This window comes from Phoxinus phoxinus (assembly GCF_949152265.1).
Source record: "Phoxinus phoxinus genome assembly, chromosome: 6".
In the NCBI taxonomy this organism is placed as follows: Eukaryota; Metazoa; Chordata; class Actinopteri; order Cypriniformes; family Leuciscidae; genus Phoxinus; species Phoxinus phoxinus.
Window position 1 is genome coordinate 17,738,258 of NC_136881.1, and position 27,706 is coordinate 17,765,963.

Consider the following 27,706-nt stretch of genomic DNA (forward strand, 5'->3'; position numbering starts at 1 on the left):
AAAGAATGTAAACATTGCTGCACTTTGATAACAGAAAATAGCACCAACATTATATTTTGGTTGTCACGCTCTGATCATCTTCAACCTCCTCAGTGCATCATTAAGTAGAAAAGAAGCTAAATTTCATAAATATCATTGCACATTGTGCATGCAAACAACTTTAAGAAGAAAAAGTGTGTGTGTGTGTGTGTGTGTGTGTGTGTGTGTGTGTGTGTGTGTGTGTGTGTGTGTGTGTGTGTGTGTGTGTGTGTGTGTGTGTGTGTGTGTGTGTGTGTGTGAATAAAAAAAAATAAAAAATAAAATACAACCTCAGAACCTTTGGCCAAAAAATCTAGTGTTACTTTAAAAACAATGTGCGTATTTGACGTCAAGAAAAGTGGGTGTCCACTTTAGATGCATGGTTCTAGCTTGACCTTGAGAATTTCAAGTAAACCCAGTCTCTCTCAAATGATTCATCTTTTGGATTACATTTTTAAAAGTTTAGGGTTAAACGTGCTTTGAATCTCTACCCAAGTAAACCAAGAGTAGGCCTACTTAGAGTCCAGCTGTGGAAAATAAAAAGTGTGATGCAATTAGTATTAAACAGCTAGTTAGTGCACCCAAAAAGGAGCCATGTCAGTAACCACAGAAGCACATTACAATAATAGAACACTGATGTTGTTTAGTAAGCAGTTGCTGTTCTACCACTAACATGTACCTTATATTTGCATCACACTAGAGTCCCAAACTTCTACCCATGTATGTATACATTCAGCAGTCTGTTCACAGAATTATGGAGCAGTCCAGAGTTGTCCAGAGCTGTCTAGAGCATTCCAGAACAGCAGCACAGAAAATATGAAATTATCCAATGAGAATTGGATAATAGAATTGTCCAAGTACTGGTGGAATCTAGACTGCATTGTCAAAAATCTTAAGAGACTGCATGATATTTTCATCCTGCAAAAAAAAAAAAGTGGTATCATTATGCATCTGCTAAAAGTAATACATGTTTTGATAAAGATAAAATGAGCCTTACTTTTTGACAGCAGTCACTGAATTCATCAATAGTTACAACACCATCCTGATTTATGTCCATTTTCTAAGGGGAGGAAAAAAATGTCATTCAAATGCAGTTTTTCTTTTTTATGTACAGTGAATGAGTTATCTAGTAATGCATATCAAAACTGACTTTTGAAAGTGATTCTAATAAATATGTCTGCTGCATATCCAGCCTGATATCAATAAAAAATGTGAATAGATTAACAGAACCGGAAGTTCCATTGTGATGTATTTAAGAGTGAAACAACTTCTGAAACAAGAAAAAAAAAAGTAGGGTAGGACTTGATTTCATTCTTTGGGAATGGATTGATTTATAGGAACTTGTAGCCTGGTCCTACCAGACTCTCGTACATTTCATTTGTACAGAGAGTCTGGGCACTCTCCATTGACAAGCATTAAATTCCTTGAAGGTGGGTACTCTTTTGAAGTTTAAAACTATTGGATCTGCCCAGAGCCACTCTGGATCTGCCATAACCAATCGCTAACGTTAACATGAGGCAGTGGAGGGAGATGGCTAGAAAGTGGATTGCTTTTATAAATAACACATTTGGGTTTATTAAGCAGCTCCTTGGATAGAAACGCAGTAGGCCCCTAGCCTACTCGCAGGACGAATTTGATCAACACCTTCATAACACTTTTAACCCTCTGGGGTCTAAGATGTTTTTGGGGTCCTTGAGATATTCTGACATGCCCTGATATTTGTGCTTTTTTTCAGTTGCTTATAAACATATGAATGGCAAAGGTGTAATTATATTATTTTTATCACAAACAGGGCTACCATAGTATGTGAGGAACATGCATGTACATGTTTGTATTTTTGAGAGAATAATGTTTATGCATGGTTATTAAAAAAACAAAAAAATAAAGTGTCTGAAATAACGGCACAAAACACATAGTTAATATGTGTTCACAATACGTTTGAGTAATGGAGATTGTCGCCTAGAGTTTTTCCTTCAAAATGATCTGAAAATCATCCTGCCATGGTGTCTTCGTGGGAGCAGTGGCCAGAGGAAGGCTGGATTAGATTTCATTAGATCATTTGCAACCCCACGATATGACCAGGCTCAGGGAAAGGAGAAGAGGCAACTATTTCAGAATGACTGGAGAGCAATTCTGCCCTACAAAGGCAAAATACCTTAACTCGCTAGAGTGTGGAAATGAGAAAAATTACTTTAAAGATTTTTTGTTTTCCCACCAAATTAATTATAGGTAGGACACTGGAAATCTAGCAATTAGATTTACATTTACATTTATTCATTTAGCAGACACTTTTATCCAAAGCGACTTACAAATGAGAAACAACAGAATATATGTAAATATTTAACTAGCTTAAGCTTTGGGATTGATTTTGTCATTGTATTAGTGAAGTTGTTGGTTTTGTCTTCCCTTATGTGTTAATGTGGACTAGTCCATTTGTATAAATGTGTCCCTGATGTTTAGTTTGGGAGATCAGTTCAGTTTGTCTTTACATGTACTCAGTTGTTTGAGTTTAGTTTGTTCTGTTGATCTCTTTTATAGGCCTAACATTTGTTTTGATTATTTTTTTATTTTTTTTTACTCTTGTATATGATTTTTAGAATTCAGTAAAAAATATATTTTTTGGGAACCTATTTTGATGGCCCTCAATCCTTGACTGCTTGGTCCCTCACAAGTGGTGGCAGCGGTGGGAATCAGCCAGTAGGGGGCCTAGTTTCCCAAAAATATGAAGAAAATTTTTTTTTGAAAAAAAAGAAATTCCCACTTATCCCTGATATGGAGATACTCTGTATGCCATGAGCCGGGGAGGAAGGAAAGCAGCCTCAAAACCTACTCTGGCAGAGCGAGGTGAAGAAGTATTTCAGGAGCTGGTGGAGGATGGAGTGATGCAGGAAGTAAGAGAGATGGACGATATGGAGCCTGGAAGCAGAGAGCCCACACTGGCAGATTTGACCAACCTGTTCCAAGCACACATGGCAAAAATGGATGCTCAAGAAAACCACAGGAACCAAGAATATGTCCAGCAGGAGCGGCGCTTTAAAGGTCTTCAACATCAGTTTAGTCTGTTGTAGCTGGAGGTGCAGGCTCGCACTACTCCAACCCCAAATCCTCTGCTGACTGCTGGGGACCCCTTGGAAATTCCGGATGACGAGGAAGTTGTCTCGGGCCGTCCATTGTCTCCGTCTACTACTGGTCGGAGAAATCTCTCAGAAACTCATGGTGCAGGTCAGTTTAAAGAGCCAAGGCTTGAGAAGTTATCTGAATCTGATGACATAGAACACTTCCTAATCACTTTTGAGAGAATCGCAGCTGTTTGCCGGTGGCCAAAGGAGGATTGGGCCTTCCGTTTAATTCCTCTTTTGACGGGTAAGGCCAGAGCTACTTACGTTCATATTGATGTTGAAGATTCTCTTGAGTATGAGGAGGTTAAATCGGCCATCTTAAAGAAATATGACATCAACCAAGAAACGTACCGACAACAGTTTCGTTCTCTAGATGTTGAACCCAATGAGAGCCCTAAATAATTTTATGTGCGTTTAAGAGAACTTTATGGGAAGTGGATTCAGCCAAAAGGTAGATCAGAGGAGGAGGTTGGTGAAATCTTAATTCTTGAACAATATTTGAGGATGCTTTCTCCTGAGCTCCAGGTTTGGATCCGGGAACACGATGTTAAGACCGCTGCACATGCAGCAACACTGGCCGACGTGTTCGTGGCTGCACGGAAGAAGAGTCAGTAAGCCTGGAAAGCCAGTAGGGATGATCGCCGACTAAATCTTCCCCAGCAAAGCCAGAGAAATGTCTCCAGTGCCGGTCAGTCTCTTGGAGGACCTGCTTTTGGGATTCCTCCAAAGAATCCTAGGAAGGTGCCAATCTGTTATCTATGTGGTCAGGAGGGCCACACAAAACCGATGTGCCCTAAGAACACAGCCAAGACTACTCACTTATGTTATGTGCCCAGGGGTCATCCGAGTTCACAGGTAAAAGCTGATTGGGCCCCACAGATGGTAACAGTGGAGGTGAATGGAAGGGAATTGCAGGCCCTGGTGGACACTGGGAGTGATCAGACTCTGGTGCATCACAAGTATGTCCCACCTGCCTTACTGAACTTAAGTGAAAAGAAAGCCATTCGCTGTGTTCACGGTGATGAAAAACTGCTTCCTACCTCCAATGTATATATCAAAGTGAGAGGTCAAACTTACCTTCTGGATGTGGGCGTAGCAGACAACTTACCGTTTCCGGTGGTTTTGGGCCATGACCTGCCAGTGCTCTGGGACTTGTTGCAGCCAGTATCCTCATGTAATATTGCTGTCACCCGAGCTAAAGCGAGCAAGGGGGAAGAGGAGCAGTTGCTGAGGGCCCTCCCTTTCTTTGACCATGCGGTAGACGCTGTTGACTCTGCAAAGCCTAGGAAATCTCGTCGACAGAGACGGTTGCGAAAAGTTCAATATAATGCCTCGAAGATGCCAGTTGACTCTTTCTCTGATTTTTCCCCAGACTTTAAATTACCAACTAACATTGCTCAATTACAGCAGGAGGATGCCAGTCTTGTTCCTTACCTGGTGCAGGCAGAGCAAGAGGATGTAGAGAATATTGAAGGTAACCTCACAAAAGAAAGCTATTATCTTCAGCAGGGGATACTCTACCGTCGGCTTGGTGTGACGACACAGCTGGTGGTGCCACAGAGTGTCCGTGAAGTTATTCTGATCCTGGGCCATTCAATTCCCTGGGCTGGCCACCTGGGGAACGGGAAGACTCTTGCTCGGATTAGAAGACACTTTTACTGGCCTGGTCTGAAAACTGAGGTAGCCCAATATTGTAGAAGTTGCCCTGAATGTCAAAAGGTATCAGCACGTGGCCCATGTCGTGTTCCTCTTCAACCGCTTCCCATCATAGGCACTCCATTTGAAATACTGGGAATGGATGTGTTCGGACCTGTTGAGAAAGGTTGCTCAGAACCTCGTCTGAAACGCAAAGGAGGAGGTGTTGCTGTAATTTATAGTAATATTTTCATAACCACTAAGAAATCTAGTTGTAAATATAATTATTTTGAAGTGTTGGTGCTTAATGTAAAAATATCTAGTGTAAACGATAAATCACGTTTGAAAATTCTGTTGGCTACTGTATACAGGCCACCAGGGCACCATACAGACTTTATCAAAGAATTTGCGGACTTTCTCAGAATTAGTATTGGCTGCAGATAAAGTACTAATTGTTGGTGATTTTAATATACACATAGATAATGAAAAAGATGCACTGGGATTGGCATTTAAAGACATTATAAACTCAATTGGAGTTAGACAACACGTGTCAGGACCTACTCATTGCCGTAATCATACTCTAGATTTAACCCTTTGGGGACTAAGCCCTTTTTGGTCCGTTTTCTCTATTTTTACATTTGGGCTTATAAACCATATGTAATGGAGATGGAACACCATGTGTTTGGTATCTATGGATTCAGAAGACCCTAAGCTAACATAAGCATGCATGTAATGTGTTTATAAAGGAAGTATGAGTGAAAAATGTACAATAATCGAGAGAATTTCAATAACGAAAATTTGATTTTTGTCATTTATTACTGAAAATCACCCCTCTGTGCGCTCTGTAATACTCCGCTCCGTTCGCTATCTGTCTCATTCTCCGTCCACATGACGCTGTTTGTTTGCACATGTTGAAGGCTAGAGTCCTCTGATTGGCTAGAATACGTCATGGTAACCTTCTTCTGATTGGGTAAAAAAAAAAATCCTCCCAGCGGCAATTTTTCCATTGGTGGAGTTTGCCTAACAACATCGATTTCATTGGCCTTTTTATGCAGCGGTATTGCGCAACAGCGAAGTCTGTGTATAATACAAACGGGATATCACTGTTTTCAGCGGAATCTGAGGAAGACGGCAAAAAAGACCGCACCTCTCTATCATTAATAGTTTTGAAGATAATTGCACATTTGTTAAAGTATGCCTTTTTGGGCGGTACCGCCCAATTCGTCCCCAGAGGGTTAATACTATCACATGGAATAGATGTTGATGCCGTTGAAATACTGCAGCAGAGCGATGACATCTCAGATCATTATCTAGTCTCGTGTAAATTACATTTAGCCAAGGCTGCAAAACCTACTCCGTGTTATAAATATGTTAGACCTATCACTTCTGCCACAAAAGATTGCTTTATCAATAATCTTCCTAATCAGTTTCATCATCTCAGCATCCCGGATAGCTTAGAAGAACTTGATATTGCAACAGAAACTTTTAACTCTCTCTTTTCCAGCACTTTAGACACAGTTGCTCCGCTGCGCTTAAAGAAGATTAAAGAACATAGTCCAACGCCGTGGCACAACGAACACACTCAGGCCCTTAAGAGAGCAGCCAGAAAAATGGAGCGCAACTGGAAGAAAACAAAACTAGAGGTATTTCGAATTTCATGGAAGGAGAGCTCGATTGCTTACAGAGAGGCTTTAAAAGCTGCTAGATCTGCTTATTTTTCAACCCTATTAGAAGAAAATAAACATAATCCTAGGTATTTATTTGAAACAGTGGCTAAACTAACGAAAAAGAAAGCTTCAAGCCCAGAAGTTTCCAAGCAACACAGCAGTAATGACTTTATGATCTTCTTCACTTATAAGATCGATAATATCAGGGACAAAATTATAACTATGCAACCGTCTAATACAGTATCGCATCAGGAAGTGCATTGTAGTCTCCCTGAGGGAAAATTTGATTAATTCGTTGCTATAGGAGAGGAAGAATTTTGCAAACTCGTCAAATCATCTAAATCGACAACGTGTATGTTCGACCCTATACCGACTAAGCTGCTGAAAGAGATGCTTCCAGATGTCATAGATCCTCTTCTTAATATCATTAATTCATATTTGTCTCTAGGATACATACCAAAAACCTTTAAGCTAGCTATGATTAAACCGCTTGTTAAAAAAACACAACTTGATCCTACAAAATTAGTCAATTACAGGCCGATCTCGAATCTGCCTTTTCTGTCAAAGATATTAGAAAAAGCAGTATCCTCACAACTGTGTTCCTTTCTTGAAAGAAATGATATATGCGAGGATTTTCAGTCTGGATTTAGACCATACCATAGTACCGAGACAGCTCTCGTTAGAGTCACAAATGATTTGCTCTTATCATCCGATCGTGGTTGTGTCTCTCTATTAGTATTACTTGATCTTAGTGCTGCATTTGACACCATTGACTACAACATCCTTTTAAATAGACTCGAACATTATGTTGGCATTAGTGGGATTGCACTAGCATGGTTTAAGTTCATACTTATCTGACCGTTATCAGTTTGTAGCAGTAAATGAAGAGATGTCTTATTATGAAGAGAAGAGTTGTCTCACCCAACCAAGGAAATAGCGAAGGTTGGTAACCTAATATGCACTGGAATGGGGTGAGCCCAGTGGTGGACTGGCGATGAGAGTTTTGTGCATATTCTGCCCAGGGAAGGTATTGGCTCCAGCTGTCCTGGTTCTGGTGACAGTAACACCTCAAGTATCTCCCAATTTCTTGGATCTTGCGCTCAGTCTGTCCGTTGGTTTGTGGGTGGTAACCAGAGGAAAGGGTTATGGAGACTCCTAGAAGTTTGAAGAAAGCTTGCCACACTCTCGAGATAAACTGAGGACCCCGGTCCGACACGATATCTTCGGGAATCCTGAAATTTCTGAATACTTGTTGGAACAGAGATTCGGCAGCTTCAAATGCTGTAGGTAGACTGGGCATAGGGATCAACTTGCAGGCCTTGGAGAAACGATCCACAATGACGAATATACAGGTGTAATTCTTCGACTTCGGCAGATCGGTCATAAAATCGATACCGATGTTAGACCATGGTCGACAAGGAATCGGAAGAGGAACCAGTTTACCCTCCGGAAGTCTTTTCGGGGTGTTGGTAACGGCACAGACTGAGCAACCCTTGACGTATCGGGAGACATCCTGAGGCATGGAGGGCCACCAGTAGCGTTGACATAGGAGCGAGAGGGTACTCCTACTACCTGGGTGTCCAGAGCCCGGAGATGTGTGGGCTGATTCCAGAAGGGCCAAACGATGAGGAGGTGGAACGTAAATAAGCCCCTCTGGACCTCTCGGCGGAGCAGGATTGGCACGGTTTTCTTGAGAGATCTGTTCATCGATATCTCAAGTGATGGGACTGAGGAACATGGCTGGAGGGAGAATGGGTACCGGAAGGGTTTTGTCTGAAGTGGTTTGGTGAAGACAGAAAAGGGCATCGGCTTTGTGGTTCTTGATTCCAGGGCGGTAGGTTACGGTGAAGTTGAACCATGTAAAGAACAATGCCCCCGGGTTTGCCGGGGATTCAGTCTATTTGCTTCTCTGAGATACTCCAGATTACGGTGATCGATGATAATTTGAAATTGGTGAATGGCTCCCTCAAACCAATGTCTCCATTCTTCTAGGGCCAGTTTAATAGCGAGCAGTTCTCTATTCTCAAATCCGTAGTTCTGCCGTGCAGAGGACAGCTTCCTAGAGTAGAAGGCACATGGATGGAGTTTAGGATGTTCACCCTGCCGCTGAGAAAGAACCACTCCAACCCCGGTAGAAGAGGCATCTACTTCGACAATGAAGGGAAGGTCAGGATTGGGATTAAGCCGTTGAAAGTATTCAGAAGCTTCGGGGGTGAAGAACAGCGACTTGGGCCAGCCTTTGAGGGAGGAATCATGGGTGAACTGATGAGACTGTAGTTGTGGATGAATCTGCGGTAAAAATTAGCAAATCCTAGGAAACGTTGAAGTTCCTGTACAGTTGTGGGTTGTGGCCAGTTCCGGATCGTGTCCACCTTCCTCTGGTCCATATGAATGCCGTGTTGATCTATGACGTACCCAAGGAAGTGGACTGAGGTGGTGTGGAACTCGCACTTTTCAAGTTTGAGATAGAGTTGATGGTTTCAAAGTTTTTCTAGGACCTGCGTAACATGATGATGATGTTCTGATAGGTTCCGGGAGTATATGAGGATGTCATCGATTGTAAACCACCACAAACCTATTAAGGAATTCTCTGAATACCGCGTTCATGTATCCCTGGAACATGGCTGGAGAGTTGGACAGGCCGTACGGCATAACCCGGTATTCGTAGTGACCTGTGGGTGTGATGAAGGCTGTTTTCCACTCATTGCCTCGACGAATACGGATGAGATTATAGGTGCTACGCAGGTCCAACTTTGAGAAGATACGGGCTCCTTTTAGTTGTTCCAGAGCAGGGGGGACCAGAGGAAGGGGATAGCTGAACTTGACAGTCTGTGAGTTGAGGTGGCGATAGTCGATGCACGGCCTCAAGCCCCCATCCTTCTTGGCGACGAAGAAGAAGCTGGAAGCGGCAGGGGATGTGGATGGACGAATAAACTGTTGTTGAAGAGCTTCCTCAACATACTTCTCCATGGCCTTCTGCTCCGGAATGGACAAGGGATATACCCTACTCTTAGGTAAGGTGGCCCCAGGTAGCAGGTTGATAGCACAGTCCCATGGCCGATGAGGTGGTAATTTGGTAGCCAGTTGTTTACTGAAGACATCCTGGAACCTTGTGATTTCTGTTGGAAATGGCGAGGTTCTGATGATTCTGGTTAGATGAAGATGAAGAGTTGCCAGGGATTCTCTGAACAGGAGGTAGACAGGATAGGAAACATGCAGCACTCCATCGAAGTGTCTCACCGGATCTCCAGTCGGTGTGTGGTTGGTGTTGAATCATCCACGGGCCCCAGGATGAGATCTGCCGTGGATTCCTCCAGCACAAGAAATAAATGAATACAGGTTTGGAACAACATTAGAATGAGTAAATAATGACATAATTTTCATTTTTGGGTGAACTATCCCTTTAAGAACAAGCGGAAGCATGTTTAATATTAGGCTATACTGTCACTTTAAAACCGGCACGTCTCCCTTGAGTGTAACTCTACCTCTGCGTTAACATGTGAAGGGAATGTACGTCGCATTGTATGTTGAGACTGAGGTGCCAGAACTGCAACTGAAACACGATACTACATTTCTTCAAAAGTAGATTGTGGAGACATTTTTTTATCATCCACGATCAAAAATCATAATATCGCACACCCCTAGTCCAAATTTCCACCGCCCCCTCCTCCTCAAACTTAACACTCACGCGGGTTGCCAGTTTTAATGGCCGCAATTGACAATGAAAGCAGGGGACACTTAAGCTTTCATTGTTTTAATATGCTCTTGTTCAAAGAGATGCTTTTTAGTTGGGGAAGAATCTGCAATCTCTGACCCAGTTTGTTTGCTGGCTGCAAAATGCTGTGTTTCATGCCAACCGGCATCCTGGGGTGTCGAAATACTATTGGGTGATCTGGCAGTGGGCGTGATCACACAGACCAAAACAAAAACAGACATTCCAACACGAATCACACATTTCAAAGTCAAATAACTGGCAGTAGCATTGTATTTCAGAGAAACGAGTATGTGAACTCAGCATGTTTCCTAAATATCTGCAAACATAATATGGTATTTTTGTGATTTAGTAGAGTGAAAAAGTTACATACAGCACCTTTAAAATTAGTGCTACTCCTGTGGACATTTTATATGGAGGGTTAGGGTTAGGCCTGCTCTTTTACCAGTTGGCCCGAAGTGAAGTATTGTTAGTATTGTATTGACAACTCAACCCGGTCTCACCAAATGCGTCTATATAGCACGCAGTGTGTTTATCGTGTAATATATACGCGAAAATGAGTTTTTACGTGCATAGTATACGCATGGATAGCACATGGTTGGGTTTAGGGTGGGGTAGGGTGCGTGTGTATTATACGCTTGGGTAGGATTAGTGGTGTGGGGTGCGTGTGTATATCACGAAATTAAGTGCGTATCATATGCACGCGCAAAACTGCGTATCATATCCACGTAAAAACTAATTTTCGCGTATAAATTGCACGATAAACACACTGCGTGCTATAGAGACGCATTTGGGTGAGAACAGGCTGGACAACTAGAGGTATCTGAATTGTCACGAGTGGAAAAGTCAGATTAGTTTTCGTAAAGAAAACTAAAACTAATCTTTACCCATGACAAGGGTAAAATAACAAGTTCAAATGTCCTGTTCATCTGGAAACTGCTATACAAAGCAAAGTTGCACATATTTTCCAAAAATGTATGCATAGTTACATTTTCCCATTATAATATTGTAAAATAGCAGTACTTGGAAGAAAATTCTGACGTGTTGCCTCACTGCCTCCTCTTTGAGCCGTGGATGGATAGATTTCCCCATCAAATCATAAATAGACTTCAAAATATCCAACATTTCCTGAAACAAAAAAATAAAATACAGTCTTTGCATTCAGTACATCACAGACCAAACCTCACAAGGTGTTAAGTCCTTGACATAATGGCGCTTTTCCACTGCACAGTACCAGCTCGCCTTGGCTCGCCTCACCTCGACTCGACTCGCCTCTGTTTGGTTTTCCACTGTGTAAAAGTTGTACCAGTACCTGCTTCCAGGTACTTTTTTTCGTATCACCTCCGGCGAGGTTCTAAGCGAGCCGAGGCGAGCTGAGGCGATACTAAAACGTGACGTGTCACACGGGAGACTGCTGATTGGTCAGCGAGAATCGTCACTATTCACTGCGCCATCATTGCACGCGCCAGACGGAGTATCCTGAATAACCCCGGCATTTTAAAATAGTTTTGCCAGAGATTGCGTGATATACCCATTACTAATATTATGTAAAACAGCAAGCATACACTCGATTTCCTCCATTGTCCTGTGTGTGTGGGTAGCGGGTGTGTGTCGCGTCGCTATGACGACCACCAGGTACTATTGTGGAAGTACTATGCAATGGAAAACGGAGCGAAACGCGAGCCGAGCCGAGACGAGCTGAGACGAGCTGAGTCGAGTCGAGCTGGTACTGGTAATGGAAAAGCGCCATTAGAGTGTGCAGACCTCTTTAGTAATCTTTCCATCCTTGTTGATGTCATATAGATTGAAAGCCCAATTCAGCTTCTCTTCAGTAGTGCCTCTCAACAAAACAGAGAGATCACAGACTAACTCCTTTAAAAGCAAAACAACAAAAAGCAGATATGTCAACGCCTCCTTTCATGCTTCCATTTAAACACATATGAACAAGTTAAAGCTACTGCAGTCTTAAAGAATGGACATAATAAAATGGCTGTACATTCTTTCTAATATTTTATCCAGTGACATCTGAAAACATTATATATTGCAAAAATCTGAATCAAATTAATGTAAAATATAAAGGATAATCAAAAGTGATTCTGTATCCAAACTATTAAAGTCATTCAAAATGTTGACTTTTTGATCTACAAAACCAATTTAGTTAAAAATCCTTACCTCAAAACTAAGAGAGCCATTCTTATCTTTATCAAATGCATTGAAGAGAAACTGAGCGTACTTTGATGAATCTGAGAAAATAATAAATATAATTATATTACTGCAGGAAAAAAATGTGATGCTTAAGATTTTTAGGTATCTGTAACATATGTATATAACTAAAGAAAGTTCTAAGAAATAGTATTATAATGGCATGGCAGCCAGTTTTACTTTTATTATTTATTTGAATTGGTTTGGCCTGTCCCAAAGCTTAAAAATCAGGATTTGAACTGAATCTAGTCATAAAATGGCACATTTCATATTTTTTTCCAAGGGGATACAAAGTTATACAGGTTTCATCAATTTATATTGTAACTTTAAGAGTTGTAACTTTCTGTTAAAATTGTATTTAAAAAAATCTCACATCAGACCACAAGGAGGAGACACTGACTGCAGTGTGCAGAAAAATATCTCGGTCTTCCAACTGTCACATTACAAAGTATTTTCATGTGATTTGCACATATTTTAAATACTAGTAGCCTTTAATGCCAGCACAATAGATCTTTAACATTTGATCACTTGATTTTATAGAGAATTTGAATTTTAGTTTCACACACACAAACACACACACACACACACACACACACACACACACACACACACACACACACACACACAGGTTATTTTGGCTAAACATAATTAATAATATAAACTTTAAGTGGACCAACCTCCCAGTGGGAAGAACACAGCATAGATGTTTTTAAATGTGTCCTCATTCACAACTCCACTTGGACATTCCTAGTAAAAACAGGATCAGAAAAGAAGGCAATATTTAAGGGACTGGGATTTCTCCAAAGAGAGCAGAAGCCTAAAAATGACAACATCATTTTTAATTTCTACACCCAGCAGGTGGGGTTCAAATGAACTCTCACATTCTTGAATCCTCTATAGAGTAACTGCAGCTCTTGTCTGCAGAAGTGGGTCTGCAACTGCAGTTGCTCCAGATTTTCAGGGTGACACCGCACCGTTGTGCTCTCTTGTTCTTCGTCCTCATTATCTACAACATAGCACACACAGCTGCCATTATTATATTTTTATGGGCAATACAGCTTCTGTATCAAAGAAAGAATAAATCTTTTTTATATTCTATATCTATTAAAACTGTGATGTGCAGGTGTTCAGACACACCCTTGTTCACAATCTGTCCAATGACACCTAGAGCTGTATCTTTAATTAAGAATCCTGGCACTAGCAGGTCCAGTGACACTAATTACACAAACACTTGCCTTTTTGATGAATAATGAAAAGAGAGTGACATGTATTGATGGCTTTTTCAATCCCAGGTTTCCTTTTACACATTGTCTTTGATTTGAGAAACTACATTAGGGTCAAAACAGATTTTTTTTGTCTTTAATGCAATAATGAATCATAAAAAAACGTGTTTAGGGAGCATACAAGTATTTAGTTTATTGTGCAGTACTGTATTTTTTTTTAAAAAAGCTTTATCACATTATTTTTGTATAACTGTTTTGATATTTAAAGCTGTTCATAAAATACTTAACCATTTAGTGGCTATTATGTACAGTATGTGAGGTTCAATATTCATAGCATAAACTGCTTAATGGGTCTGCTGGCCTGTTTCCATGAATTTTATTAAATATTCACCACTGTGCCTTAGCAGGTCAGGTAACTAGTGGTGTCTCCTTTAGGACATCCATAATACCTCTGTCCCAGTTTCTCATGAAGAACGTCCTGGTGCATAGGTTGATGCTTGCAGCCCTAAAGAAGCAATGGTTTTCACAAGATATAGTCCCTGTGCTTATACTTTTATCCTATATCCTTGTCCAAGTATGGGAAATAGCCTATACCATTTCTGAGGAAATACAGAAGAAGAAGAAAAGGCAATGATAATTGTATAAAACAATGATAATTGGATAAAACCTTTATTAAAACATCCAGTCTTATTTGAACTATAGTGCTATTTACTATTTGAAGGTCAACATGTTCTTGTTTAAAAACTGTTTTTGTATTAGGGGATTAATATATTGGGGTACTTTGGGACTAATAAATTGGGTTACAAGAATGACCTACTTAAAGACTGGTCAAAATTTTACAAGCTGCTCCTTAAACATAATCAATCAAGTCACAACACCAACTGTTCACATTTCACTGGAGAGGTGGTGTGCTACAAATAACCAGAGCAGATTTGAGAGTCTAGTTCTGGATCTGAAATTTGTTTAAAGGGAAACTTTTATGCAGAAAACATCAATCACGTGTTTTATAGACATAATATAGATTTACACATAGGGTCACTCCGTGTCAAATCAACCAAATTTCAGAAACTTTCCTGGCTCAAATGTTTTATTTTGTTAATATTTTATCTGAAGAAAGACAAACATAAATCGTGATTAAAGCCAAAATATTAAATGTCATGGATTACTTAATAATCCAATATTTTGTTGAGGGGGCTCAGAATGACCATTTTCACCAGAGATTTGGAGTCAAATTAAAGACTATTTCACTCTATTTTAGGGCTGAGAATACAGTTGTGAGGAAACCTAAAATGAATCATTGCACACACAAGAAACGGAGACAAAACAGCATTATTAACAAAACAGCATTATTAACAAAATTTTTTGACTCAGATGAAAAAAACAAATCGAATGGTGTCTGATAGAAGAGGACATTTTCTATAAAAATAGCTTTTTGGAACATTTATATAAAAATGAAAAAAAAAAACTCCATATTCATATTTGTTCATTTCAAGAGCTTAATTTGAATGTATAATTTCAGAAATGTTTCAACTCATTGCCATAGTCAAATCAAATCAAATCAAAGTTTATAAAGCACAGTAAAAACAACAATAGTTGACCACTGTGCTGTACAATGTCATACTAAAAAAAGGTATAAAATAAGTAATATATATGCATATAAACACATATACATGTACACATGCACAAATATACATACATGCGCATATACACACAGTACACACCTATACACAAAAACATGCATAACACATACATAAATATAATAAAGACCGCAATGCAAAAAGAGAGAATAAGTAAATCAGAACACTGATAAAAGGTCTAAAAAGTCTAGAAAGTCTAGGAACAGTTATATGCCTGAGAAAAAAGGTATGTTTTTAGCTTAGATTTAAATTCAGCTTCTGATGAAACTGATCTAAGGGAGACCGGGAGACTGTTCCACAACTTTGGCCCAACAACAGAAAAAGCCCGGTCACCTCGCAGCTTTAATCTAGATCTAGGGACCATCAGTAATTTTTGTTCAGAGGATCTCATATATCTAACAGAGGTTTTTGGGTTCACAAGGTCGCAAAGATAAGTAGGGGCTGAACCATTCAAAGCTTTAAAAACAAAAAGTAAAATTTTAAAATCAATTCTGTAGTGGACCGGCAACCAGTGCAAGGAACGCAGTACAGTGGTAATATGTTCGAACTTGCGTGTACCAGTCAAAAGTCTGGCAGCTGCGTTCTGAACCATCTGAAGTCGATTTATATTAGATTGACTAATTCCGACATATGAGAATTACAATAATCCAGCCGAGATGACACAAATGCATGGATCACTCTCTCAAACTCAGAAAAGGTTAAAAAACTCTTGGTTTTAGATAACAATCATAGTTGGAAAAAACAAGATCTAACTACAGAGTTTATCTGTTTGTCAAATTTGAGTGAGGATTCAAAAATGACACCCAAATTTTTTGTAGAGGATCTTTCATAGCAAACTAAGTCTCCCAAATCATAATTAAAGGTGCCTGAAGGCTCAAAAACCATAACCTCTGTTTTGCTCTCATTAAGGTGCAAAAAATTTGAAGAAAGCCAAGACTTAATATCAGCCAAACATACAGCTAAGGATCTCAAAGCTGTTTTGTCGTTTTGCTTCAGGGGCAAATAAATTTGGGTGTCATCAGCATACAAATGAAATGACAGCTTGTGCTTGGTAAAAATAGACCCCAAAGGAAGCATGTATAATGAGAACAAAACAGGAGCCAAAATAGAGCCCTGAGGAACTCCAAACATCAGGGCGCAGCTGGATGAAGAAAAACCATCAAGACAAACAGAAAAAGTCCTATCTTCGAGATATGATTTGAACCAGTCCAGAGCGCGACCTTCAATACCCACATATTCTTCTAGGCGCGATATAAGAATTTTGTGATCGACGGTATCGAAAGCAGCGCTTAAATCTAGAAGTAGAAGTATCATTGAGTCCCCTGAGTCTACAGTTAATAAAATATAATTTAAAACTTTTAAAAGTGCAGACTCCGAGTCCGTACTATGATGCTTCCTGAAACCAGATTGAAATTTTTCAAATATATTGTTTGATTCTAAGAAGCTCTGTAATTGTACTAAAACCACCTTTTCTAAGGCTTTAGAGATGAAAGCCAAATTTGAGATCGGTCTATAACTTGATAAGACGGCCGGGTCGAGATTAGGTTTTTTAAGCAGTGGTTTAACAATTGCGTGTTTAAAATATCTTGGAACGGTTGCTGTAAGAAGTGACTTATTTATTATAGCTAAAATTTGGTCCGACAACATCAAAGACCTCAAGAAAAAACCGAGTGGGAACAATATCAAGTGGGCATGTAGTGGGTTTCAAATGCTTAATTATATCTTGAAAGGAGCTTAAAGAGATTGTCTGGAATTCATTACAAATTGGAGTGCAGAGATGCGGGACAGATAGGTCATAATTTGAAGATACTATATACTGTCTTATGTCAACTATTTTATCTGTGAAAAACCTGAGAAAATCTTCACATACTGCAGCTGAGGCATTCAAAGAAACAGCACTATTTGGATTTAAAACAGAGTTTAAAATGGTAAAAAGAGTTTTAGGTTTATGACAATTTTTTGAGATGATATCTGAAAAATATTGAGATTTTGCCAGTTTAACTGATTTTTGATACCCAATTAATGATTCACGTAGAATTTCAAAAGATACTTGTAGTTCCCGTTCGGCTCTACGACAAACTCGTCTATGTTCTTGTGTGGTACTGTTTAACCAGGGTTCAGGTTTAGATTTTTGTCATTTTTCTCGGACAGGAGCCACAGAATTTAAAATATCATTTGAAATGAAATTAAACAATGAAAGATGTTCATCTACATTTGAATTATTTGAGGAGGAATCAAGGTTGTACATCAAACAGGCCTCCTTAAAATAAACAGCAAAATCATCATTAGATGAAGGATTAAAAAGCCGAGTTTGCTGTAATAACCTCTTAGATTTCATAGTTTTACCATTTGGAAGAGAGCAAGTGAACATAATAGGCATGTGATCTGAAAAACTCAGGTCGAGAGTTTCAAGTTTGCAAACTGGAATACCAATGAAGTCCAGAGAGTCAACCAGACTAAGAAAATATTTAGCCAGGGAATTTGACTCACAGCAAACATGAATATTAAAATCCCCCACAACTAAAAGCCTATCATATTTAAGAACAGCTTCGCTCAAAAAGTTTGAAAACTCCTTTAAAAAGTCCTTGTTTGGTTTCGGAGGACGATAAACCACTGCAATCGATAACTGATGTTTAATTAGCTGAAAGAGTAGTATTTCAAAGCTTGAGTAGGATTCAGTCTTTAGGTTATGACAACAAAATCGGCTTTTGAACACCGACGCAAGCCCACCGCCCCTGCCAGAAGTTCTAGGGCAGTTTAAAAACGAGCAATTTGTTGGCACAAATTCGGAAAAAGGACTTGTATCCCCCGCAGTCATCCAAGTCTCAGTGATTAACAGAAAATCCAATTTATTTGAGGTAAAGAAATCTCGCAAGATGAATGTCTTGTTGATCAACGATCTTGAATTTACCAAAGCCATCTTTACCTGTACCGAATCGCAGTTCGTCTGTGTAGCACAGCACAGCGAGCGAAGATTGTTGAGATTTACACCCCCACAGACGTGGTGTCCGGAGACGAGGAGAGCTGGAAAACTTGCCCTGAGTCACAGGTAAAATCCAATAATACGCCACTTCGAGCGAGCGCCATGATGCAAATCGGCATAATGGATGTAAGCTTGATAGATGCAACTTTAATTTGACCGCAATACCTCCTCTTTTCCCCCTTCTTCTGCGGCACTTCTTTTCAGGAAAGCTCCATGGCAGCTGGCTTCGAAACGCCGGGACATTCGTCAAGAAGGGAGGGGGTGGGCTATTAAAATTCTCAGATCTCAAATCAGTGTTTGATACATCTCTTATGTTTAAAAGCAATTGACGGTCATAAGTAATCAATGAAAAAACTTTAGGAATAAAAATAAAAAACAAAGCCAGGAGAGAGAGCAGACGGCCAGCCAAGCACACCGGCGCCATCTTTTTTCTCTTCCGATCATAAAATCATAGTGTGTCGTAAGGAGTGTGGTAATCATTTTTTCCCTACTGAGTGGCAACATGACACAATATCACTTTCATAAATGCCTGCTGTGGTCTGTTTTTGAAGTAGAAAGGGAAAAAATATTGAATGGTTTGTAGCTATTTTTGCCGTATTTAAGGTATAAATACGGACTGAGCAGTGAATCCCCAGTGGGAAACCAATCAACTGGATAAAATGAATCAAAAACTAAATGCAAGTATCCATCCAGAATGGATGAATTTCAAATAGGAAGGTACTTCTCAACTTCTCAAATGCAGAAAAAAATGAAGCAGAAATGTGGAAGATAAAATTACCTGAAAAAGATAATGGTGTCTCCAATACTTAATTTATGGCATTATTAAAGGATAATCAGTGTCTTATGGTTGGCTATGGAATGATGGAGTGTGTAATTATATTTAGTCCCACAAGGATATGAAGCATAGCCAAGGGAAAAATGAAATGAATTAGAACTCTCATCCACAAAGTTAAGACCATTAATGATTAGCACTGTAATTTCAGTAATAAAACACATAAGGTGGGGCAAGCAATTGTTATTTTTATTGCATTTAATGATAGACAGTGATGACTGTACAAACAAAATACACAACACAACCTAATTTACTAATAGTCAATAAATAAATAAAAAATTGTGGAAGAACATATTAAAACCTTAATTGACATTATGGTGGATTTACATTATTATGATGTACATGTCTGTGCTATTTTCAGACTAAAATATGTTAGAGATAGTTAGCAAACCTCTATAGGAGTTAAACATGGCTCTGTATTACCTTGGCAAGGTATTTGATCTACAACGCTGCCATTAAATATTAAGTATTTCAGTAAAATGTGTAATTACACCCTTCAAGAGTCAAGGGAGAAAAAGAGGTGTAAGGCATGAACTTACAAGCAGCATGGAAAGACTTTTTAAACACCTGTTTACCTTTCTATTAGCATAAGTGTTGCAATGTGATATGTATTAATGTTGTAAATTTCATTCAGATCGACATATAGTAAAAAAATTTTGAACTTTCCAAGAAGTGTATTACTTTGCTCAATAGTTAATAACATAAAAAATAAAAATAAAAAAATAAAAAAAACTTGCACTGACAGTTTGAGTTGAAAAGTTTATTTTTTTTCCCTTGCTATTATTTTGATGCCATTTTACTCATTCCACATCGAAACTTTTGTAGTGAGATTGGTCTTTGATCTGTGTCATTCGCTGTGTCATCGCTGCCCGATGAAACTCATGTATGTCCAAAACGGTTACTTTTCAGGAAGTGAAAAAAACACCGTAATTTCAAAAGCAGTTGAACGTAGCGTTGTCATACTTGGTACGGCATCTTTAAATGTAACCATATTCTTGCCAGTGTAATGATATAATCCACATTTGACCAAAATCAAGTTTAAATGGACATACGTGCATTTTTACAGTAACGGTGGTCGATACGTGTTCTTCCGATCATTAATTAGAATGGCCAAGTCAAGTTTCATAATGACAGATGAATAGGCTACGCTCAGTTTATTAAATAGCCTACGTCTCAGTTTATTAAATAGCCTACGCTCAGTTTATTAAATGTCTACTTTTTACCTCTTAAAATACCTTTAGAATGCTAATACAACTATAATGCAGTATTTCACCTGACAGAAAGTGAATATTTCGCAAAACTGCAATAGGAACAGTTTTTGCACATTTACAGTCACCTGACTTTTGGGGTCCGTGTACACAAATAATAATAATAATAATTATCATCATTATTTTAACATTAGGCTACATATTTAGAAGACGCTTTTATCCCAAAAAATTAACAAAGCAATTCATCAAATGTCATTCATAATACGGTTTAGACTATAATAATACAGGGCTAAGATTAACACAAATAAACAAGATTTTGACGCATATGGGTTTGTGAGGATTGTGGAGCGCGCACTGCATGGCACGGAGGCGCGGACGCGAACACTTGCATTTTCCTATCAACAGTGGAAACAACTTAAAATACTCTATAATTTCTGGTCATACAGAGAATATTAATACATTATTCGCAACTACTTTTATTTGTGTAAACTCACAATAACAAGAAAACGTTGTGCTTTTGTAAAATAAAATAAAACAATCAGGCGCGCTTTCATGATCTCCGTGAACTGGAGCGCGAGAACTGAAACAAAATATAGCCTATAGGCTAAAGCTTGAAATGTCCACTTTAAACCGAACAAATTCGAATCGAGAGCTAATACCTTCTGATTATGTAATCCATATGAAAGGTGCATTTCTCTCTAAAGGCGCATCCGCTTAACAGCGGAGATATGTTTTTAGCCGAGACTGATTTAGAAAACAACAGTTTATTAATAAACAATTCAAATGCCTCATTATTTTTTCAGACACATTTTTTATCATTAGCCTATAACTCACCGGTTTATGATGAAACTTCACGAGATCGGCGCGGCGAGATGCCTCCACAGGGTGGGAGACACGCGGCGTGATTGACAGCTTTGACACCAAACGGATATACGTGAAAATCAGAAGACATGATTTTACAACTTTTCATTGGTCATTTAGATATGTGAAGCATACTGTATACGGAAATGAACCTGGACATTCTATCCGTCGAAAAATCTCAAAATCGGCAAAATGGACATACGCGGTTTTCATCGGACAGCGACGTATTGTAATTTAAGTGTATAATGTTTTTTTGTGGGCATTTCTAGTTTGGGTTGGTTACTTCTTGCCTGATGTCGGTTTATAAAAATTAAATATGAATCGTTGTCGTAGAGCAAGCAAATTCTTATGGTGGGGTATTTTTGAAAGTCAGTTTATCACATGCCTGGAAGTCTTACATGTAAATATAAAACACTGTTGAGCATTTCCACTGTTATAGGACAAATAAAAATACACGTATAGTCACAATGAAACCATGCTGTTGATACACACTGATTTTATTACAGTTACTTTTTTTTTTTAAAGGACATCTGTATTAGAATATTGTATATGGTTGTCAGAAAAATGGAAAAAGTAAAACAATTGGATTGACCAAAATAAATAGCAATTATTTAATTAATCTGCACTAGATGTATTGTTTTGCTCAAACACAGAGCATTGTCAATGTCATGGGTTTGACTAATAAGACAATACATTCAGTGCAATGTTGCTTTGGATAAAAGCAGCAAATGTAAACGACAACTGCCCCTGGTCTGTTTGACTGGTGTGTGCTGGTGTATTCAACTTTGATTATTCAAATGTGTAAATAAAACAGATTATGGGAGTACATTTTACAAGAAAATACAATTTCAGTTCCCTTTCAGTCGCTCACATTCAACGTGACGACGTAATTGACCTATGGCTAAACCACACCCCCTCCACTCTATGGCAGCTGTCACAGTAGGAGACATTTCACAGGAGGCAATTGATGATTTTTGGAGACAGAAAGATTATGTATATTCTCGAAGCATTGGAGGGTTATATTAATAATTTTATTGTTGAGAAGGTCGATGAAAAGCTTCAGCTCCAGTCAAAAATGTACAGGTCACAGTGTAAGCTTGATAAACCGCAAAAAAAAAAAAAAGTGCCCCAGTTGTTTTGGTTGAAAGTTGTCAAAAAGGTTGTGCTTCAAATGTAATTAATGGTTCATGATCCAATTAAATATGTACAGGTCTAAGTTGCAAACGTTTCCAGGACAAGCCTTTTTACCATCTTTACCAAGAGTAGTCTACCTCTCCGTTAGTTTGGTGCTACAGTGTTTACATGAATCATTCAGCACAACATTGCTAACATTTGTTATCTCGTTTTTTTACAGATACGTTAATAAAGCTAAGTGACATGATGTACAACGCACCTAGAAGCTAACGTTACCGTTTTCTAATGTTAGGCTAACATTAGCCTAACGTTACGTTAGAGATGTTAAAGATAACGTTCAAATATGTTGTTCACTTTCCTTAGAACAGATGTAGACATCCTTGTTTAATTTATGCACGTTTAGTTGGTGTTCTGATCTACCGCATAACTTAATCCAGAGCAGACACTTATCTTGGTTGAGATGTGGCTTGGGAAAGGGTAAAAAATACACACCATCGCCCAGCTTCTCGGGATACCTATTGTCGGAGTCGCATGTACCCCATCAGGGCCGGATTAACCATTAGGGCAACTGGGCAATTGCCCAGGGGCCCAGGACATCTAAGGGGCCCTGGGCACCGTCAAATATTATGTCAAATATTATGATTAAAATGTCTCCACGATCGCTTTTGAAGAAATATCGTAGGATCGTGCATTCTATCAGTTTGCAGTTCTGGCGCCTCCGTTTCAACATACTGTACAGCGCGACGTATATTCATATGAAATGCAGAGGAACAATGTAGTTCATAAAAATTAATTATTTGCATGTGCTTTAAAGCATTGCCGGTTAAACATGTCATTCGCTGCTAATGTGCTGTTCTTCTGAGCGCAATAACGTTACACCCGACGACGCGCACATGGCACTAAAAGCCTGTCTAACAGCGCCTGGTCACTGGACTAAGTTACCTTTCGAGTCTTATTGCGCTAATACTGTCAAATACACACAAGGTTTACATAAACAAAGTTGGTTATGTCTAAAGTGAAAGAACAGTAGAAAAAAATAAGAAAAAAATCTGCTTGTCAAATGCGTGTAGACTCCATGCGTGCAGATCTTAAAGAGACAGTAGCCCTAATAGTAAACATGCTGCTGCTTGTCCTTAAAGGGACAGTTACCCAGAAATAAAAATGATGTCATTATTTACTCACTCACTCTAATGTTGTTCCATACCTGTATTAATGTATTTCTTGTGCTGAACACAAAAGAAGATATTTTGAGGAGTGTGGCTAACCGGGCGGTTGCTGGTCCCCATTGACCATAGTAGGAAAAAAACTATAATGGAAGTCTCTGGGGTACATCCACTGTTTGGTTACCCACATTCTTCCAAATAACTTTTATTTTCAACAGAAGAGGGAGACTTATTTGGGTTTGAAACGGCTTGAGAGAGTAGGCTAAATGATGACAATTAAAAATGTCCCTGTTAATAAAACAACAAAATACAAAGAGCAAATCCCTCACTCTTGACTGAGAACTTTAATAGTAGCTTTAATAAGAATCAATGTACAATTTATACAGCGAAGTCTATGTTGTGTTTTATTTTCATATTTCATATCATTTAATGACTTTCTTCAATGCTGTTAAATACACATACTGTAGCTGAAAAAATAAATGTTTATTTCATTTGTATATTAATTTAAGAAGGGGGGTCCTACAAGTCATTGTGCCCAGGGGCCTCTGAACTCTTAATCCGGCCCTGACCCCATGCACACCGTTTGACCATTTTAAACTTAAAATGACAAGAAAAAACATATAAAAATTAATGAAAACTGACTAACTGCAGTGCATTTCAATGGACGTGGAAGCAGAGAATGTCTGAGTGTATTGGGTTAGCTATGCGCACTGTGATTGGCTCAACGCGTTTGGGGGCGTGGCTTAACCATAGGTCAATTGGGATTGCCTTGAGAGACCAATCTACTTCGAGCGTATTAAAATGAGCCAATGCATATTGGCATGCGATAATTGCATAATCTGCTCTGCTTGCAGCACAAGCATTTAATGAGCAGAAGGTGCGTCGCATATTTGTCTTTAGCTTCGGAGCCGCGGTCATCCCAGGGTGCTTCAGCACCAGAGAGAGCAGTTTTTGCTGAAAGAGCATTCACGGTTTGAAACTGCGTTTTTTCAAGATGTCATTCAAACCGTGTGTTTCTGGATGCGGTCGTTTCCCGTCCTCATATGACACTAAAAGATGCCTGGGCTTAAGCGTGCTGAAACTGCGCTAGTGGGTGGTTTATGTTCTCTCTCCACGTCGGCACGTTGTTCATCTTGCCTTTCTCATAAAGGTTTAAGCGATCAGCGTGCCGTGGGTTGTCACGGCAACCCAGCGCTCATCATTCGGCACTCTAGATGCACGGTCAAGACTCAAGTGCCTCAAACAAGGTGGAGTCCCCTCGCCTATGCCCCGATCTAGTTCTGCTTCTGGTACACCAGAAAAGGGCTACTTCTTCGTATAGCCAAGCGGATGACCGAGAGGATCTGATCTCTCAGAGACGGGGCACCCCAGCTGTGGCTCCCGCATCCAGACCTCTGGAAACTCCATGTCTGGTCCCTGGACGGGACGTGAAGGTTCTAGGTGACCACATGTATTCTTCCACCGTGCGGTGAGCCCCTGTCTTTCCCTTGGCAGAGTCTCCTCTGCCGTCACTGTCCGGTGTAGTCTCCACCTTCTCAGACTGGAGCCACCCCAGTGACACGATATGTTGTAGGCCTACTGCCCCTAACCGATCAGTCCATATTCTCCACATGTTACATCCCTTCGGGCAGGATGTGGCTTCCACAGCGTCCCTCTTCTCTGGAAAGGCACGCTTTCCCAGTGTTATCCAAGAGTCACGGTGTGGGTTATAACGGAACAGCAGTTCGAACTCCCTCTAGGCAGGCCTTCCGCCCCAGTCAGTTGAGGGTCTGAGAGTCTTGCGTGTGGCACTGGATGTTGCAACAACCGTGGCGATTTCCATAGTTATCTCAATTACATCGTCATGTAACCCTCGTTCCCTGAAGGAGGGAACGGGATACGTTACGTCCCGTCGCCACGTTTGCTGACCATCACTGTACAGCCGAACACGTCTCGGGCCTCTTCAGCGTAAAACAAATATGTGACCCAACTGTTGCTTGTTATATGGTTGCTGCAAGCAGAGCAGCTGATGCAATTATCGCATGCCAATGTGGATTGGCTCGTTTTAATACACTCGAAGTAGATTGGTCTCTCCAGGCGATCCCAATTACGTCATCACGTCGACTCAGTGTTGCCATGTGTTTGTGAAATTTACAAACGATTTCAGAGTCAAAAGTGTTTCTACAAAAATGTATTTAATATCTCTTATGTCTTTGTTCTTTTACAAAATGTTTGTTACTTTTTTAATGTTTACATTTGTGAAGCTACATTATGTAATGCACAGCAGATAATTTGTAAAAGTAAATTTAAATAGAAAAGTCGTTAGAAAACGTTAGAAAAACGTTAATTATAAATTTTCACACACAGTAGGCTAGTCATATAATATTCATGAATACTGATCTGTAGTTAATCTATTAATTTATTTTATTTTAATGTAGTCTATTACCCGATTTCTAATGTAGGCCTATGAAATAATTTAACTCTGGTAAAGCAATTATTTAGCAGTTAAAGGTAACAATTTTGGAACAAAAGCTGATAGCCTACTATAGGCTAAATTAGTTCAGAACAACAAGCGACAGAACGATGCAAACTTTTTTGTCTCGGTGCAATGCGGTAAATGATATCCAGAAAAATATTGTTACAAACTGGTTACCTGAATTCAGAGTTCCTGTGATTAAGCGAGCAATATGCTGGGTAAACTTGATCAACTGACGCTTGCATCGTCGCCGTCGGCTGCTCATTTTCAGAGAAGGAGTGCAAGCAAACGCGAGTTCTCCGATTTATTCCAATGTGCTATCAGGTTGGATTTCACTGGTTTCAGTTTCCTATCAGGTAGGTTAAATGGATGGACAGTGACGCTGAAAGATGCGCGTCAGCGTTAAAAACACCTGAGAGCGAATCAATTTCCCCCTCCTCTCTCTCTCTCTCTCTCTCTCTCTCTCTCTCTCTCTCTCTCTCTCTCTCTCTCTCTCTCTCACGCACGCACACATCATGTTGGGTTTTCTTCATGTCATGACAAATCACCATTATTGTTGTACTGTCTCTCTACGTCAGACCATTTTTAATAGCCAACTTTTTGTTTTTACAAATAATAAAAATAAAAATGAATATGTCATTACAAATAATAAATAAAACAAAAGCTCATAAAGTCAACTAAACCTTTGCTTTCTGCCTATATGTTCCAATGAAAATCATGCATTTTCTCAGTAAGTAAGAAAACTTCTAGAAGCAACAAGGAGGAAGTTCTGAATTTGAGTAACCTCAAAGGCACAAATTGTGTTTTACAACTCCCTCTGGTGGACAAGCTTAAGTAATGTGAAAACCAAGGCATCAGTCTGCCTCTTCCGCTGTTCCTATCCACCTATAGGTGTTTGCTGTTTGTTTTTTGTTTGTATTTACTTTTTTAAAGATTAACTTCTTAAAAGGTAATCATTGTATATGCTGTACAATTTATGCTCAGGCCAATATGCTCATAAGGAAGTTTTATATGTGTTCTGACTCTGTGAAGTGCTCTTTGTTTAGAACCTACATCACACCGCTATATACTGCTGAATTGTGGACTAACTATATGAAAAAGAGTATGCAGCAGCTAAAGGTAGCATACAATGATGCAATGAGGCTTCTGCTTCGTGTCCCTTGGTGGCATAGTGCCAGTCCTTTGTTTGTGTCTTATAGAGTGCCAACCTGTGAGGCACTCTTAAAGCAACTGATGTTTGGTTTTATGTGTCGACTGGATAATTCAGTGAACCATATAATTGAAGCCCTAGTCAGTCCTCTGAAAAGCTGTTATAGATACACATCAAGGCTTAGATGACACTGGTGTAATAGCCTGTATATTCTAGGCTATTAAGAATTTTTTTTATTTCATTTTTTTATGTATTTTTGAATCTCCATTTTTATGATGTATGTTGTGCTATATGGACCTGTGTCTGCAATAAAGCTTTATTATTATATTATATTTAGATTATTGAAATAATATGTAATTGCAATCAAGTCTTTTCTTTTAGTAGCAACTTATGTGGCATTATTGCAAAGTTATAAAGCATTATTGCAATAACAATACACTTCAAAATACCTCAAACAACAACTAAAATAATTCTAAACTTTCACAAAATACTGATATCATGTATTTAAAAATGTTGAAATTTATATGTTCATAACAAAAGCTGTTATAAGAGCAGTAAGTCACATCCAGAAAAATGTATGGCTCTCTGCTGGAAGTATATGGTAATTACACTTTCTGGCTAAAACTAGCCTATATTATAAAAAAATAAAAAATAAAAAAAAACATCTAACCAGCCGATGGAAGAATTATCTAACACCTAGATCAATA

At 39.2% G+C, this 27,706-nt stretch overlaps 1 protein-coding gene across 1 annotated transcript; it reads right to left on the minus strand.

Moving 5' to 3' along the window:
* Positions 1-26,227, minus strand: kcnip4b (potassium voltage-gated channel interacting protein 4b). Its single transcript, XM_079616096.1, has 8 exons — positions 26,027-26,227; positions 13,235-13,359; positions 13,031-13,100; positions 12,324-12,394; positions 11,916-12,023; positions 11,175-11,279; positions 1,016-1,078; positions 1-936 (listed from the first exon to the last, which is right to left on the minus strand). The coding sequence occupies exons 1-8, from the start codon at positions 26,112-26,114 to the stop codon at positions 889-891; spliced, it is 678 nt and encodes a 225-aa protein (XP_079472222.1). The 5' UTR covers positions 26,115-26,227; the 3' UTR covers positions 1-888.
* Between the last annotated feature and the right edge of the window lie 1,479 nt (positions 26,228-27,706).

Coding starts and splice junctions, on each gene's coding strand:
- kcnip4b (XM_079616096.1), bottom strand. CDS start 26,114: ATGAGCAGCCGACGGCGACGATGCAAGCGTCAGTTGATCAAGTTTACC. Junction 12,024..12,323: donor ATGGCTCTCTTAGTTTTGAG/GTAAGGATTTTT, acceptor TTGCTTTTAAAG/GAGTTAGTCTGTGATCTCTC. Junction 1,079..11,174: donor ACGTCAGAATTTTCTTCCAA/GTACTGCTATTT, acceptor TCCTCCCCTTAG/AAAATGGACATAAATCAGGA.